Source organism: Spironucleus salmonicida, chromosome 8 (assembly GCF_000497125.1).
Source record: "Spironucleus salmonicida strain ATCC 50377 chromosome 8, whole genome shotgun sequence".
NCBI lineage: Eukaryota > Fornicata > Diplomonadida > Hexamitidae > Spironucleus > Spironucleus salmonicida.
The window spans coordinates 972,050-988,217 of record NC_090603.1 but is presented as its reverse complement, the minus strand read 5'-3'; the positions used below and the strand labels follow the sequence as shown (position 1 = coordinate 988,217).

Below are 16,168 nucleotides of genomic sequence, written 5' to 3'. Positions count from 1 at the left end.
ATCTGTAATCACAGCCCGTATTCGGCGAGCTTCTTGGAGACTTCGACGTATTTAGCATTCTTAGCGAGAACGGCGTTGTTTTTGGCAGCAATACTAGCTTTATCGGCATTCATCTTGGCTTCAGTTGCAATACGTTTGTCTTCAAAGTGTGCGACATCTTCAGCGTGCTTCCAGCCGAGCTTGGTAGCGACCTCACCGAGAACGCAGAACTGGCGGGTAGGTTTGAGGCGAAGTTCACGGAGAGCAGAGGGGATGGTGAGGCGTTCGCATTTAGCATACTGGGGAGGGATACCTTCGAAAACCTTAAGGTTGGCCATAGCAGCGGTGCCACGATCAGTCTTGTGAGGTATCATACCACGGATGGTCTTGTGGACGATATAAGCAGGGGTACGGAAGTGGAAGGGACCACGGAGATGGTTGTAGTTGGAGTGCTTGTTGAACTTGCAGAGATAGTTCTGGAGGTTACGATATTCGCCACCAGAGATGTTGACGTTTTCGCAGCAGAGGAGTACTACTTTCTGGCCAGCTAAGAGCTACTGGGCTACCTCAGAGGCGAGGCGACCGAGTAAGTGATCAGCGCAATCGACGACAAACTGCATTCCGAGGAGTGGTAACAAGAATTCAATTCAAAATGGTTTGCGATAGTGGTCAAAAAATATAAACCGATATACATATAATATTATCATTACAGGGAGTAAGAACGAATAGAGCCTAGCACACTCAAACAATACAGCATACCACCAACAACACTAAGATGAACGGCAAAGTCAGAATCAGTAGAAATAAATTTGATATCAGTCAAATTCCGCATCTATGATAGCCGGACCTAAAGTATCTCGCCTGTCTTGCACCCAATGAACACGTCCAGCCCACCAGATGATTCTGCAATATAGAACGCAGATGGAATCATTTGTGGGAGCCTGAGTTTTGTAACCATCAGAACATCATCAATTTCCTCAACCAATACCAGTTAGAGATCAGCATTCATGAGGAGAACACGCCCCTCACTATGAAGTTGCTTAATACTAATATCCAGTTCAGTCTTACTCACCGTATATGAACCACATCGTAATACTGCATCCCGTCCCTCGATCGCGATGGACCTCTCAGTACTAGGCATCTTATATTATTACATCACAAACATACTGTCGTCATTGAAACGCATAATATAGTTGTTAACAACTACAGTTCTAGCACTAAGCCTGCGAAACTGCTTTCGTGAGATGCTTACATCATACTACCAACGGCCCTGAACACTAGCGTCCATCTGGCTCAGGCAAAGCTAGTGATCTATCTGGTGGGCATAAATATTTGTGTCCAGCTGGTGCCCCTCTCCCCTGATTCCAAGCCGTATGAACTGGCCTCCCTAAAACTAGTGCAGGTCCGCCCCGGTGCTTATCAGGTAGAGATAATATTTATATTTAATTATATATAAGAATACAGGTAAAATAGCAAATGTTAAATATCAGACTTACATTTCGAGAGCTAACATTGCAATTATAGGAGCAAGTTCTGGTTAAATATCATTAAAGGGAGATATGTCTACTCCTTTTCCAACAACTGGTGCAGAATATCTGAGCTTGTAATAAAGATACTGAATAAATATTTTAACAATCTTATTTGAGTAATCTAGGTGATAAATATCTTATTATTTTTATTTAAAAATAGGGCATTAAATAGCTGCTCTTTTAGATATATAGTTTTTATTTCCTTCTTTAGAAACAATTTAGACATAGGTTTCATTTTACACATCAATAGTAAAAGGGAATATTTCTTTGAGTGAGCGGACTTTTCCGAACATTTTTCTTATACTAAAAATAAGATATAATATAATATGTTTTACAGATATCCGATCACATAAACATGTACAAGTATAATTAATAAAATTTGCAATATACCACTTCACCATTATAATCTATCTATTATTTTACCAGTTGGTCTTCGCTTAATAGTACCTATAAATCCAGATTTATGTTCAAAAATTTAGTCGAAATCAAATCTTGCATCATTTTAAATAGCTGGTTAATAACTTCGTTTAATGCGTATAGATTTAGATGGCGACGTTAGTGGAGGGAAATCTACTGCTCTATGCATGATTCGTAATAACGATGGTCTCATAATTAAAAATAAAACATGAAACATTATATTATATTAGAGTATATTTGTTAAATATTTTAATATATATATTATACATAAAATATAGTAAATATCATTAAATATTAATGAACATTGATAATTTTAATTCAAGACACCATAACACAGTAATTATTGGTACTATTTTTAAATTATAACCAGGTACTATCGTTAATACTGATATACTGTCACATATTACGCTTAAGACTTATTATTATGATGTTTACGATCAAGATAGAGCTGCTTATTGGGATACTGAACTTTCTAAAATTTATCACTTTTCACCACTAACAATTTATAATTCGTTTTTAACTCCGTTTCAACTTCAAAATGCAAAATTTTCTAAAGAATTTACATTATTGCCTTTTGATGAATAAATTTTCTTAAAATTTTCTCTTTCAAACTAAATAGGCTGTGAACACTATATTTGTGGTTGCGAATAATAATGCCCTGATTGTATGGATTTTTTCGGTTGCCGTATGTGCCATTCGGATGAAACAGATCATGAATTTAGACGCTATGATGTAAATGTGATAAAATGTAGATAATGTGATTTGGTATAGAAATTTAGCTAATATTGTACAATGTGTGGACTGTAGTTTGGAAAATACTGCTGTCTGGACTGCCGGCTGATTTGCGATCTTGGGGATGAGAATAAACCGATCTTTCATTCAAAGGATCAAAACCAGTGCGCAATTGGTATATAAGCTTAATCTATCTACTGTGATAAATGCAACTGGTGCTATCATATGAACTACTTCGCAGACCACCAGTGCCGGAAAAGTTATGGAAATTGCTGTTGCTGTCTAGAGGACCTCGATAACAGTAACAAGCCAAAGATAGCGCTCAAGTGTTCCCACTGTATCCACTTACATTGCTAGTAGATGATACTGGAGGGGAATGACATCAAGTGCCCTGTCTGCAGGAAGTCAATGCTCTGTGAGGAGTAGATAGATGATTATAAATACTAGTTCTAAAAACTGCAGGATATGTACTTCTTCTATTCTAACTAGGCAGTATATGGTTGTTATGATTGCGACGAACGGTTTGAGATATTCGAGCACCCAGTTGGGGTGTTCTGCATGTATTGTTAGACCCCAAACTGTTATCTCGTGGAAAGGCTGCATGAAAGTTTTGTGGATTTAAAGATACTTACAGTTGAGATGTTTACTGGTAGGATTTTATTTTCTATCTAATAATAAAAGATTTTAGACTAATATTTATAACAGAATAAGGTTTTAGTTAACAATTCTTTTGTATAATTTATTAATAGCTGTATTAATTAATAAATGTAACCAGATTAAGTTTTATTGTTATTAATTTAAATGTGATAGTAAAAATTTAAGAAAAAAATTGATATTTTTGATAATGTTTAAAGAACACAAAATGATTTGTTATTTATTGTAGATTTAGTTTCTAAGAAAAATATTTTAAATATTTGTTACTTTTATCTATAATTTTGATACTTTAATACCGAACGTAGAATATACAAGATGCAAATAACAAATAAATAAAGGTGTTAACTGAATACAGTTGCACTTTTTTTAAAATCATCTGATGTTGATATTTTCAATTATTTTTATCATATGTGAGTCATGATTATTTGAAAAAATTATTTACTATTTTGTTTAATATTAATAATTCTAAAAATGCAAAATAATATCCATCTTAAATTATTATAATGTAAAATTCAATAAATGATCAAACTATTAATTTATTATTACATTATTATATCATAAATATATCTTATGCTAAAATTTTGCATGCCTATTCCTATTGCTGATCCTAAAAACCGACCTTTTGAATAGCTTAGTTTTAATGATAAAGATATAATCTTCTAAGATTTTTAAAATGGATATGTGGAATATCAATTTGAGGAATTACGGTTAAGAGACATTAGAAGCAATTAATATGGTAGGGAAATCCTTAGAACTGATTTTGAAAACCCTCTATCAAAATAAAATATATCTTAATAAGTTGTTAATTCACCTACGATCAATATGCAATATGCCTTAGCAGAATTAGGCCCTTTACTATATGGAACACCAACTCTTACTTTTGGAAACCTAGATTAACCAAATTTATAAGATCCAACTATTAACTTTGCAGGTCTTTAATCAAGTATTGTAGGTATGGAATAAAGAAACGCAGACAGAGGTCTAGCTTTGAAACTGGATGATGTTTTATGATTATTATATTATATTTATATATGTAATTTTCCGCTCCAAAATAAATGGATTAAACACTTATTAAGGCAGATCCTTCTCATAAATAAAATGTTGGTAGAGACGAATGTAATTTTTGTGAGTATCCATTCAAGTTGAACGAAATAAGAATGTCTTGTCATTAATGCAAAGACTTTTAAATTTGTTTAAATTGCTTTAAAGCTGGTACAGAATATAAATCTCATAGAAAAAATCACGATATGTACGAAAGACGAGAATATGATTAAGTTTGCTGGCCTGATGGTATGACAGTGCAAGATGATTTGTTACTATTGGAAGGTATAGAATTACATGGTTTTGGTTCATGGGACCTTATTCATGCATTTATGAAACGACCTGAATAGGAACCACTAGAAATTATAGCTAAGCATCATGCGATAGTATTCGGCGAATCTGGTTACATTTATTAATAATTACCGAATATAGATACATTTTTATAATTTAGGCCATTGAAAGAGTTTACTTAATCTATTATCAGTCCTATGAATTCTCAATAAATATTTGCGGCATATTTTCAACAATATTCTCAGTTATCAGCTTATACAGATTAATTTAACACTGAATTTATGAATTAGCTCTTCCATTAACCACTTAATTTACTATCTGATCCAGAATCAGCTTAATTTCCTGCATATTAACTTCTAACGGAAGTAGCCTCTTCAACTGGGGAGGGAACTGGTTAGCCTTATGCCTTAGGTTCTTGGCCAAAAAGAGAAGAATTCAGTTTCGAATTAATAAACAAAGCAGAATATCCTATCATGTACCTGCATTTTAATCCGGCTAAGGAGTCCAAAGATTCTATGTCAGCTAAAATACGTGTTTTATAATGTTACTCTAACCGAATCGTCTAGAGACATATAAGAAAGCGCATTTTGTATTAATTTTCAGTCCATAGATCCGATAGAAGAGTTGATGATGTTTCTATTGAAGCTGATTTGAAAGTTTTAAAAGTTTAAAGTCAAGAAGCGCATTGTAACTCAGAAATGTATCAAATGGACGAAAATGTTTATAAATTTGAATCTGAGAACCCTTGGCTTTGTAGAGCCTTCAAAACTCGACTCCAGTTTAGGCAATTTGCTTCTTCAATTTTAAAAGAAAAAGAGACTAGAGAGAACATTTTCAGACTACAAATTGCTCGTTTACTTGGTTTTCGCTCCCTAACGCGTCTCACAGAGGTGGTGAATTTCCTCAAAAATCCGCAGGCATCTCCTTAGGACCGGGCCCGTTTTCCACCTGGAACTGTCCAATTCGAATAATAAGATAACTCCCAGGACAAATTTACAACTGACAACAACACACCAGCAGACTTCATAATCGAGAAAAAGCCGCAGTAACTCACCGGGAAAGTTTTAATTTCTACATCAAAAACGGGTCAAATCGACGCAAAAGCGCTAGAAATAAAAGTCAATGAGCAGCTGTTCAATCTACAGTCCAGATTAAACTAGACAATCCAAATCAATTCCCTCACCCTTTAAGATCGAATTAAGCTTCTTTTGAAGCAAAATTTTCAGCTTCCCGCAAATGAAATTTCGAGTTACAAATACGAAATTTGCGTGCAAATTATGCAGCAGCTAGGCCTGGCGACATTTGCGGACGTGCAGAATTTGACAGTTCAGCAGATAGTTTTGCTTGTCGAAAACATCAGAATTCAGAGTTTCGTGAGCGATTGCAGCAACTGCGGGCGCTGCAGAGTCGAAAATCGCAGCTGCGGCGAACGTTGTTTTTCGAGTTATTTCGCATAAAAATGGGCCGAACTCAGAGGTTAAAAAGGGCTGAAAATGAACGAAATTGGGTGTTTGGGGTGTTCGTGTTAAGAAGAGAATGGACACAACGCGTTATGCTGTTTCAAACGGTTGAGTAAAAGCAAGCTTTTAGCGCGCGTGAGCCGTTAGATTTAGGTGGAAAACAGTTAAAAATTAATAGTTGAAGATGCTGAAAACACAGAAAATTTGAATGAAAATGATGTTCAAAAATGGCTCTAAAAAGATGAAAATGAAGAAAATTCTGTTAATTCGAAGCAGGATACCACTATTTTTAACACAATTTAACCTAAGACAGTTAATTAGTAGCAAAATAACGTCAAAAAGTAGTAGAATTTTCTATATGAGTTCTTTTAAAATGCACAAATACCGAAATAAAGTAGTTTTCCACAAGTTGATTTAATCATTTCGACACTCTAAGAAACTAATAAAGTTCCATTTTTCAATCCGAAAAACTCACATTTGTTTGCAAATCGTATTTTTGACTTAATTCTTTACTTCCAGCCGCTTTTAGAGACCTAAAATCAGCTTTAATTTGCATTTTAACGCAGTTCAAGCTTGTCTTCTACTCTTTTAAATACAGTATTATCATCATTCCTATTTACAGTTTCTCAAGATTCACTCACAACAAGTTTATATCAGATTTTACAAAGCTACTCATAAAACACCAAATTGAACATCTTCTTAAACCAAACTCAAATCGACTAGGTATAAATCCTTTTTATCATCTAAACACTATTTTCTGGTCTTACATTTATTCCAAAATGTGAAAGTTTTTCTCTACTGACCAACTTTCTTCTAGAATTCTCGCGCTAAATTTTTAGTTCTTGTGCTTTTAATACAAATATTTCAGCTACTGAAACCCTGATTTAGGCCAATATAGGATCTCTACAAGTTGGTGTCTAAAATTTTATGGCCAAATAACTGGACTAAGCAGATTTAATTGAAAATTTTGCATAGATTTTCAAGCAAAATATTCCCCAAAACATCATGATTGAGTTATTCTGTAGAAAGTGCTTCATTGGAGGCGCTAGCATCCGTAATTTACTCACTTTATCTCAAAGCAACTAATCTGAAAAGCTAAATATAAAAGCCTTTCAAGCTATTGTGTAGATGACTTCACTCGCGTAATAAGTGTAATTTGGACCCTATACACAGCTGGTATAACATATCCTACTCGACTCTATTTATACCTTTTCCTGCAAAAACTAGCTTGTATACCAGCTCTTAAGTGAAATGAATAAAAAACGACTTTATCTAGTTAAAAATGACGACTTAACACAGTAAATTCATAAATCTTTTAGGTAAAAATTATTAGATACGCCAAAATTGACATGTTAATCGTTTTAATTTCAAAAACCACAGTCTATTTTGTTGCTAGGTTTATCGAACAAAATTCATTCATTTAAGCCACTGGCGAAGTTCCTTAATTTCTAATAGTAGGTTGCACTAATTTATTTAAAATTTCTATCCGAAAGTGATCCTATTTTCACCCGAAAATCCGTATTGTCAATTAAATAATAAAGTAAGTTCCCGCAAGAAAACTTGTTTGAAATAGTAACTAAACCAGAATTGCTCTTTAAACTATCAAAAGAAGATTATAAATACGCACGAATTAAGCTCTTTTAGGATGCAAAATCAATTATGATGAATATTCTAACCGAAGAAAAACTTCAAGAAATCATCTTAGTGTTAACAAGCATTATTCAATCTGTGGAGGTTTAGCTAAACTCAATTGCATCCAAGCAAACCGGAGCTGCTAGAGTCATAAATGAAGCATTTCCATCTGATTAGGCAAACGCTAATGCAGCATCAGTTGATGTAAATTTAGGAGAATTTGCGTTCTTAATTAAAAATGAAAACAGAGGAAATCTGCTTTGTACACCGATCAGAAAGTCGCATTAGCTAATTTTAAATATTCTAAAATTGAAAAATGAAGATCCAGAGAACTATTGTGTTGTACATCCAGTGGATTACTTATTTGGATCGAAAATTGCTCATAACGGTGTTTCAGAAGAGAACAGCGTTGTCCCTCTAAATTTTAATATTAGGAAATTAAAGCAGAACAAGCCGCCGCCAGGTCGTCAAATTAGGCCTACTGATCAGCAGTAAACTGCAGAATATATATAAAAATATCTCACACGAGGTGAGTTAGCTTTGTGTTGTCTAGCTAATGTGTAAATTTCTACTTATTTATCTGCAAAAGTATCATTTGTTAGCAACGGTTATATTATCACAAATTAAATACTTGCAGCCTTTGACTGGAGGCCTGCATTAGCTGAAACCATGGCGTTTTTGACACTTGCATAGTACAATTAAAACGATCGGAGCACTGTTCCAGTACTTTAGGACTTGGACAACCAGTTTGTGCATCCAGAGTGGAGTTCGTGTATACCAGATAGGATTTTTGCACACAATAAAATAATTGATGAATAAACTAGGTACAGAAATGTTTAAACTAGTATTACTTTCAGGTACCAAAGTAATCCAGTTCTCAGTTTTGAGAAGCTTAAAATTCCGTCAAATAAGCTTAAAGTGCGAATTTAGCGACTAGTATAGGTACCCCCTTGTCTGCTGATTAAGAGTGTTGAGACTAACTCTATAGAAGCTGCAAATAAGTTAATTGAAAAATTAAGCTGTATTTTGAGTAGAAGCAGAGTTTTCTAGGACTTTGGGGAGGGAACAAGGTTATTATAAAGTTCTCGTATTCTCACTAAACGTTCTCCTGAGGTCCAAGTTTAAACAGATAGAAGCTTTTGGAGCGATAATAAAAATGAATACAAAGATAGTTTGGAAATTATTAAGAGAGATAGGTTACGCAAAGATAAGAAAAAAGATAGCAACGTGCTTATTGCCAGAAATTATGGACAACATGAAAACGAGTTAAATTAATGCTTTAAGGGATTTACTACTGTATAAGGTTTTGGATTTTAAGATTTTGAAAGGGTTTGTCCATATCTTTGCTAACACATTAAGGACAACGCTAGAGAATGATTTACTCACTTCAAATTTATCAAAAATATTAAAACTACTAAAATTAAGGCGAAAACTTTTTTATCTACTATTATATGTGTAAAAAATATGAAATAATTATATTGAATTTTTCTATTAATTTTATTATTATTATTAGAAATAAATATTGCTTTAGTACAAAACTCTTTTTCAAACGTATTTGTACTATCACATTTGGGGCATAAATAACCATAATGCACACATTTTTCATAAAACTAATTATTACAATCGTTACAAGTTACTATACAATATTTGTTTTTAAGTATAAATGGTACTTTTTACTTACCAGACCATCTAATCCATTCATTTTTAAACTACAACAAATCTTAAGATGTAAATGTGCTCTTTCTGCAGATCGGGCAGGAGTAGTTGCCGTCGTCGTAGCACCCCTGGAGGCAGTGCTGGTGCAGCTGGTGGCCGCATGGCAGGTCAGATTTTAGGTAGATGGAGTCACGGAGGGTTCCCAGACAGACTGGGCAAGTGTCCTCTTGCTTGCATACGTGGGAATCAAAGCACTCTCGGAGAATACACTGACCGCAGAGTGTACAGTCCCGGTAGTACGCGGCCACCCCGACTCTGCAGAGACTGCCGGAGTGGAAAATGGGTTTGGCCTGGTTGCCGAGGCTGTCGAAGAGGGCGCATTTCTCGCAGTAGTAGTCCCCAAAGACCTATCCGCATCCATCGCAGACCTGGTGCAGGTCTTGCTCAAGCTGGCAGCTGCAGCACACCACCCGGGCTACCTCGCGGAAGGGTAGCTCGTGGTCCTGCTCTTCGTCGTGGCAGAAGCGGCAGGGATACGGGGCGGTACACTGGGGGCAGACCACCTCGCATGCGCGAAGGTAGTGCTGGCAGCCGAACGGTGCAGTCTAGACCGAGTAGTGCCGATACAGCATAGGGGAGTTCGCCTATGGCTCTTTGCCGTCATTCCTCTGGATAAGTAGGAGGTTCTCAAAGTATGGCCGCGTGAAGTCGTACTCGGCCTCGGTCACGAACGGCTGTACCCGGCCAACCAGCTTGCGCTGCTAAGCTGCCTTATTGTCGTCCATCACCTGGAAGTTAAAGAGCAGGCGCGATACGAAATCTGAGGTGGCCGGGTCCTTGGTGCCGATCTCCATCACTAGGACCTCTGGCATTTGGAGTGGAGAAGACGTCACTCAAGCACTCGATCCAGCCAGCGTATACAGGCAAAGGGTGAGCACGGAACAACCTTTCCTCTGGGGCCAAGCCGCCGCACTATGGTCTCGTGCTAGTGAAGGCGCTCCAATGGTATAGCCATCGCTAGTGCGACCTCACTGTCGGAGTCATCGCGCACCGCATCCAGATCATACGTACGATAGGTGTCCAGCAGGAAGCGACCGAAGTGCGAGTTGGGCTTCGCGTAGGTTGATGCGGGGGCCTTCCTGCTCATTCTGGGGCCGCTCCAAAATCCGAATGAACGCCTCTGGACACGCATTCGCGCAGCGGGTCTCCGCGATCATGGCCGACTCCCAGCCGATAGTTAGCAGTGATGCCCTAACTGCTATTCGTACTCCAAAGCTTCCAGCGAGGTAGGAGTACGCGATCTCCCGCGAGCCGCTCGTGCGCGGCGTCCCGGTGCTCGACCCATCCCAGGAGCCGATTTCAGATCACGATGGCACCGACTCAGACCAGACGGTTGCCCTCATTACCAGAGCGAAGAGGCTTGCCCAGATCTGACTGCTTTCCCTCACTGTGCCTGCGGAACAGCTCCATACCGTACCGCTCGAGCAGGTAGCAGTCGTACACGACCTGGAATATTCCTCCGACTCGAGTCTCCAGGAAGCGCAGCAGCTCTCCTGGTGCCGAAAACTGCACGGGCTTCCGCCTGAAGGTGTATTCGTGGCGGCCGCTGAAGTGGGCAAGCTGGTTCCGTACGAACCGCATCGCGTTGTCTACCCCACCGCCGGCCATACCATGTGCCCCATTGCGTCCAGTCTGGGTGAATTCCTTCAGACCACACACAATTCCTACCGGGTCGATGCCGAGCTCGACAGTGAGACGCTCGAAGTAGCGGCAGGACCCAGCCTTGGACCTCTGGTACTGCTCCATCAGTTGGGCCTTTTAGTCGTCAGACATGAACAGGGGGTTTGCGAGCAGATCCTCCAGCCGGATACTGGGCAGGTCTGCCTGCATAAGGAACTGCTTCTGGAGGTAAGTTGCGTGCGGTAATATCTCGTGGCGGGAGAAGCCCCTAGGATGGAACTCGAGCATCACCTGGGCAATTTTCCCTAGCTGGCGTACGGTCACGTCCTCTGGGCCAGGCTCCAGTGCGAACTGGTTAAATAGCATACTGCCACTAGGTGTGACCAGGACGTTCCTAGCAGACAGGTTGGCAAAGGTAACGCCGTACTGTCGTAGCAACGCTAGCTTCTGGACCAGATCATGCAGTACCAGCGCCCGCTCGCTGTGACAGGAATATTCCTGCAAGGTCTCTACTGTTGCCTGCCGGGCGAACAGCGTGAACCCGCCGTAGGCCACAGCTTTGTGAACGTGCAGGAAGGGGAGGCCCTCCATGTTCTGGATGCGAAAATCTCGTAGAAACTAGAAAAGGCTCCCCTCCACCGTGGCGACGCAGTCAACTCCTACAAGAGAATTGTCGTAGATACCGTAGAGGGTGAACACGCCGTCTGAGTAAGTCTGGCATGATTCAAAGACGATCATGTCCTCCACGATGCACGAGCTTGAGCGCCGCAGGCTGTCTGCTAGATCTAACGGGATACCTTGCACCAGAACAAACATGTCAAGCGCCCGGTGGATAAAGGCGTGCAGCTGCTCGTCCTAGAATGCAAAAGGCATGCTGAATTGGTGGGTATGGAGGTTTAGGACCGATGAAGAATCATATGTGTCGATGTACTCCAGCGGTGCCTTCCGCGTGTGGTTGAAGTACGTGCAACCGGACTGCATTATCATATCCCCGGGCTAGCAGTTTATGACTGCCGAGAAGGCACCCTTCTGTATCCGTACGTCAGCTCCTGCCAGCACAATAAACTATCTAGCGTCAACTGGCTGCCCGCTGAGCAATATCTTGACTCTATCGCATTCCGTAGCTACCTGGGATGCCATGGCCCAGTCAGCCGTGAGATCCAGAATCTACTTTTCATTCAGAGCTTCGATATGCTCCTACAGATACTTCCGAACTGCAGGAGCCCTTCCTTCCACTACGACATACCGCGTTACGCTATGTGCGATGGTTTTAAGAAGGGTCCGAATCTCGCTACGCGTATTATCGAAGCTGGTAGATTTAGTTATAACCCCGTTGGCTACGTGGAACAGGAAGATATCTGCACGCTCCTCGATCACCAAGGAGAAGTCTCGATGCCCATACCGCTCCAGGGCCTGGTGCACCACTTGGCACGGGAAGCACGCGCACATGCAGTAACTGGATATTATCTGCATGGATACCGGGTCAATATCGAGCGCCGAGATCAGGGTTACGCCGAGTGCGCTCACTAAATCGGCGATCTGCACGCACGAACTTCTGGACAGAGGCTAACGCATGAGCTAGACCAGTTTAGTAGTCTCGGCACTGTATCGCGCTAGCGGAACACCCAGGGCCCTGTACTCGTGTTCTGACGAGCTGACGTATAGTGCCATTAAACCAGGGAAACTATTATATATTACTACATATTCTCAAGAATGGAAGCAAACGCGATCGCCAGTGATCTCACGGCGGAGATTCTGGATATCCTATGCAGCGGAACATCTGAGTCGTGGGACTTAGAGTACTGCATTGCTTATCAAACTGCGCAGCTGGCTCTGTTCTCGGAAGGTGCGCGCACGTTGCTCCAGCAGGTCAGGGCTGCACATCAGCTGGAGATCCTAGATACTACGGCTCCCTAGATTTAATCACCGCGTATCGTTTCCCAGAGCACTTCACTGCTGCTCTCTGACGGTTATGACGGAATCCAGCTTGTCACTGCGGAAGGATCCGTGAAAATCCCAGACCAGACATGGGCTGGGTGCAAAGAGACCTCGTTCGAGATCCAGACGTCTCTGCCGCAGTTTCTCGCTCAAAGCATCCTGGTGGATAGCGAGGTGCACCTACGCACTAACCTCACTCTCATAAAGCGCCAGGAATTCGCATATTAGCGGCTGAGGAAGTTTGTTTTCCAGGCGGATCTCTACTGGCTCAAGAGCTTCTTCGCATGAATGTATTCGTAGTGTTTTTTATTATTGGTTCAATTCTATTAAATTACATAAAAAATAAATAGCAAATTATATGTTTTATTTAAATTAATATAACATATAGTCTTGTTCGATAAAATGGATCTATCTGAATTATCAGCGCATTCAGTACGTATCCTTAGTACTAATATTTTATGGATTGTAGTAGAATAGTGTTTTCCAATGTTTCTTGGAATGCTACTATTGGCAGTTGCAGATCTAGTCTCTTTCTACTTTTAACAAATTAACTTTGGATAGGACTGTATTTACGCTATAAATGTGACATATAATTTAAAATTAATCTTAGGATAAACTCTACCAAATCAGTTAATGTTCAGTTATGCGTTACATGCTGCCGACTTCATTGCCAGCAAAAATTATGAAGAAATGAAGGCATACTATCATTCTCTATTCTATCTATATTACCTCCTTCTACCTGTGTTTCTTATAGTCAATTCTCTAATAGCTGTGTACACATAAACTATTTTTGGGGTAGCAAAATCGTATTATTATTCAATCGTAGTATAAGTTGGCTGCTCATATGCTTTCAATGTTTTAAGTAATGTTAACATAATAAAATTTACAGCAGAAGGAAGAACCTTCATAACATTTTGTCATCTATGTATCAGTGCTCTTGTTCGAGTTGCTGTAGAATCCATGTTATACTTCATTGCTGATGTCCCAGTTAATAATTGGCCCACAGTTGTAGCATTTGTTGTTACTGAATTCTCTTTGGGTGTTTGGATGGCTGGTATCAATGAAGGTCGGTCGTTGCTTGGTGTTACTATACGAAATTATTTTAATTCGGATCTTATGGCGATATTTAAAGGGTTTCGTGACAAAAAATAAATTTCTATCTTAATATAGATGCTTCGTTTTGGACTTCCTAGAACGTGTTATTTAATAGTTCTTCCAATGTCCGTATTACTTTCACATGCTTAAATTTTTAAGACATATACAAACGATTCATAACGATAAGATGCTATTTACGACTTGTTTTCCTTCTCACTTTATGGATAGTTTTTTAGAGTCGTTCCCACTGCCCTGAGCTATTGCTTCTTTTCGGCTGCGGCTCTACACTATAAGCAACGGTACTACAAGCGTGTTTGCAAATTAATTCTAACTGTGGTTATTGTATCAGTTGCTGTTAATGCAATAATATTGATATGTTTTGTGTAATTTCATGTGTAGTTCATCTTCTCGACTGATAAAGATTCCGAATATAGCAGCAGTTAAGTTAAGAATTTGTTTTTATCCTGTGTAGCTGGAAGCACATCTATTATCCCAGAAATAGTTTCTATTCTAAGTTCCTTTGAGAGTTTCTTCACTTTAAACTATATGCTTGCGGTATTTAAGCTAATTATGGCCTTGATAACTATTTTGAGCACATCTAGAAATAATGGTGATACCGCTAATTATTATTATTCACTATCACTAACAGAAGGTGTAGGTGTCTGTATTAGCACTATGTTATTAATTTTATTTATTATTAAATTTCTTTTTGTGTATAAGGATGCTGCAAAAACTAATTCTAGCAGTAAACGTAAAAATAAAGACAAAAGTCAAAAGTGACATTTTTATTAATATTTTTTATTTATTTTTGAGTATGAAGTAAGAGTTAAAAATTAATTCCCTTTATTGTTTATATACATTTGCATAAATTAAAGAGTAAATCCATTATTACTATATTATCTCCATTACTCATTTTTTATTAAGGATCCTTATATAATAATTATGTTTAATTTATTTTGTTTATTAATTTGAGAAAGAAACTATAAAAAAGAATATAGACTTATCTTTAATGAATAAAAATAATGAATTGTATTTGATTTAATATATGTAGTAAATAGATATTATTTAGGGTTATAGCTGACTTATACAATAATCTTTTACTCAAATATATTGTATTTATCTTTTTAAATTTCAATATTTTAGAATGGAATAATATAAAACTAGTCTTCTAATATATCTGTATGATTTCTTAATCTAACCATAAATAAATAACACTCTGAATATTGGTATATCAGATTGATCAATATTTAAAGTTTTAGACACTGTAAATTAAAATAATATTATTTTTAAGTTACTATTCTTACAGATTTTTTAGTAAATTAAATGATAAATATTAAATATTTATCTTACATTTTCATTATTTAACTCCAATTAATTCATATTTGAGATCAATAAAAAACTATGGGATGAAGTGGCTTTCATTTATTTAAAATAAATTATTATAATAATGCTGACATAGTAATTTCAATGAAATAAAAATGTATGATTTTAATTAGTCTAAGATGAATCAAATTAGTATATATACATTTATTTTTTTGACATATTCATATCTGATAGCAAATTATATTCATATTCCATTAGCAATAAAATTAAGTTATAACTTTTAAAACTAGATATATTATAGAACAAAAAATTATAGTTCACTTTACTAAAAATTTAGCATATGCTAACATCATACTATAACTTATCAATAAATACCTTCCAATATCTTTAAGAAAAACATTCCTTCTGCAAATCGTATATCATTCGCAAGCCGCAGTTACTGGATACTTTCATACATCACATTAAACCGTTTATATATTGCAAAAAGATACAATGAATCCGACTAATTTATACTCTAAGATTTCCAATCTAATACATTTACTTTCATATGTTTTAAAAGACGATTTCTTATGAATTTAAAACTGTTAAAATCAGTATCAATCATAATTTTTTCAGAATTCCTATTTTCATTTAAAATCATACAAAACCACAATGGTGATAAGATAGATCTTGACATATTCAATGTATGAAGATTTTTAACAATTTTTAATAATCCGGTAAGCTAAGATAGTTTCTTATTAT

General features: G+C 37.6%; 10 protein-coding genes and 2 pseudogenes across 10 annotated transcripts; 6 read left to right on the top strand and 6 right to left on the bottom strand. All coding sequences in view use genetic code 6, as the record gives it.

The window, feature by feature from the left end:
• Positions 1–8: 8 nt before the first annotated feature.
• SS50377_28319 (Ribosomal protein L13) lies at positions 9–599 on the bottom strand (the record flags this gene model as incomplete). The annotated part of the gene is made up of 1 exon (XM_067912093.1): positions 9–599. The coding sequence occupies one exon, from the start codon at positions 597–599 to the stop codon at positions 9–11; it is 591 nt and encodes a 196-aa protein (XP_067761115.1).
• Positions 600–682: 83 nt separating this feature from the next.
• Positions 683–1,411, bottom strand: SS50377_28318 (Hypothetical protein; annotated as a pseudogene).
• Positions 1,412–1,465: 54 nt separating this feature from the next.
• SS50377_28317 (uncharacterized protein) lies at positions 1,466–1,801 on the bottom strand (the record flags this gene model as incomplete). The annotated part of the gene is made up of 1 exon (XM_067912092.1): positions 1,466–1,801. One exon carries the CDS (start codon positions 1,799–1,801, stop codon positions 1,466–1,468), a length of 336 nt encoding a protein of 111 aa, XP_067761114.1.
• Positions 1,802–2,222: 421 nt separating this feature from the next.
• On the top strand, positions 2,223–3,464 carry SS50377_28316 (CHY zinc finger domain-containing protein; the record flags this gene model as incomplete). The annotated part of the gene is made up of 1 exon (XM_067912091.1): positions 2,223–3,464. One exon carries the CDS (start codon positions 2,223–2,225, stop codon positions 3,462–3,464), a length of 1,242 nt encoding a protein of 413 aa, XP_067761113.1.
• A 432-nt stretch (positions 3,465–3,896) lies between these two features.
• On the top strand, positions 3,897–4,322 carry SS50377_28315 (uncharacterized protein; the record flags this gene model as incomplete). The annotated part of the gene is made up of 1 exon (XM_067912090.1): positions 3,897–4,322. One exon carries the CDS (start codon positions 3,897–3,899, stop codon positions 4,320–4,322), a length of 426 nt encoding a protein of 141 aa, XP_067761112.1.
• A 44-nt stretch (positions 4,323–4,366) lies between these two features.
• On the top strand, positions 4,367–9,112 carry SS50377_28314 (uncharacterized protein; the record flags this gene model as incomplete). Its single annotated transcript, XM_067912089.1, has 1 exon — positions 4,367–9,112. One exon carries the CDS (start codon positions 4,367–4,369, stop codon positions 9,110–9,112), a length of 4,746 nt encoding a protein of 1,581 aa, XP_067761111.1.
• A 352-nt stretch (positions 9,113–9,464) lies between these two features.
• SS50377_28313 (RING finger and CHY zinc finger domain-containing protein) lies at positions 9,465–10,263 on the bottom strand (annotated as a pseudogene).
• A 17-nt stretch (positions 10,264–10,280) lies between these two features.
• Positions 10,281–10,583, bottom strand: SS50377_28312 (uncharacterized protein; the record flags this gene model as incomplete). Its single annotated transcript, XM_067912088.1, has 1 exon — positions 10,281–10,583. The coding sequence occupies one exon, from the start codon at positions 10,581–10,583 to the stop codon at positions 10,281–10,283; it is 303 nt and encodes a 100-aa protein (XP_067761110.1).
• A 188-nt stretch (positions 10,584–10,771) lies between these two features.
• Positions 10,772–12,742, bottom strand: SS50377_28311 (uncharacterized protein; the record flags this gene model as incomplete). The annotated part of the gene is made up of 1 exon (XM_067912087.1): positions 10,772–12,742. One exon carries the CDS (start codon positions 12,740–12,742, stop codon positions 10,772–10,774), a length of 1,971 nt encoding a protein of 656 aa, XP_067761109.1.
• A 42-nt stretch (positions 12,743–12,784) lies between these two features.
• On the top strand, positions 12,785–13,297 carry SS50377_28310 (uncharacterized protein; the record flags this gene model as incomplete). The annotated part of the gene is made up of 1 exon (XM_067912086.1): positions 12,785–13,297. One exon carries the CDS (start codon positions 12,785–12,787, stop codon positions 13,295–13,297), a length of 513 nt encoding a protein of 170 aa, XP_067761108.1.
• Positions 13,298–13,411: 114 nt separating this feature from the next.
• SS50377_28309 (Transmembrane domain-containing protein) lies at positions 13,412–14,884 on the top strand (the record flags this gene model as incomplete). Its single annotated transcript, XM_067912085.1, has 1 exon — positions 13,412–14,884. The coding sequence occupies one exon, from the start codon at positions 13,412–13,414 to the stop codon at positions 14,882–14,884; it is 1,473 nt and encodes a 490-aa protein (XP_067761107.1).
• A 698-nt stretch (positions 14,885–15,582) lies between these two features.
• Positions 15,583–16,116, top strand: SS50377_28308 (uncharacterized protein; the record flags this gene model as incomplete). Its single annotated transcript, XM_067912084.1, has 1 exon — positions 15,583–16,116. One exon carries the CDS (start codon positions 15,583–15,585, stop codon positions 16,114–16,116), a length of 534 nt encoding a protein of 177 aa, XP_067761106.1.
• Positions 16,117–16,168: the final 52 nt, after the last annotated feature.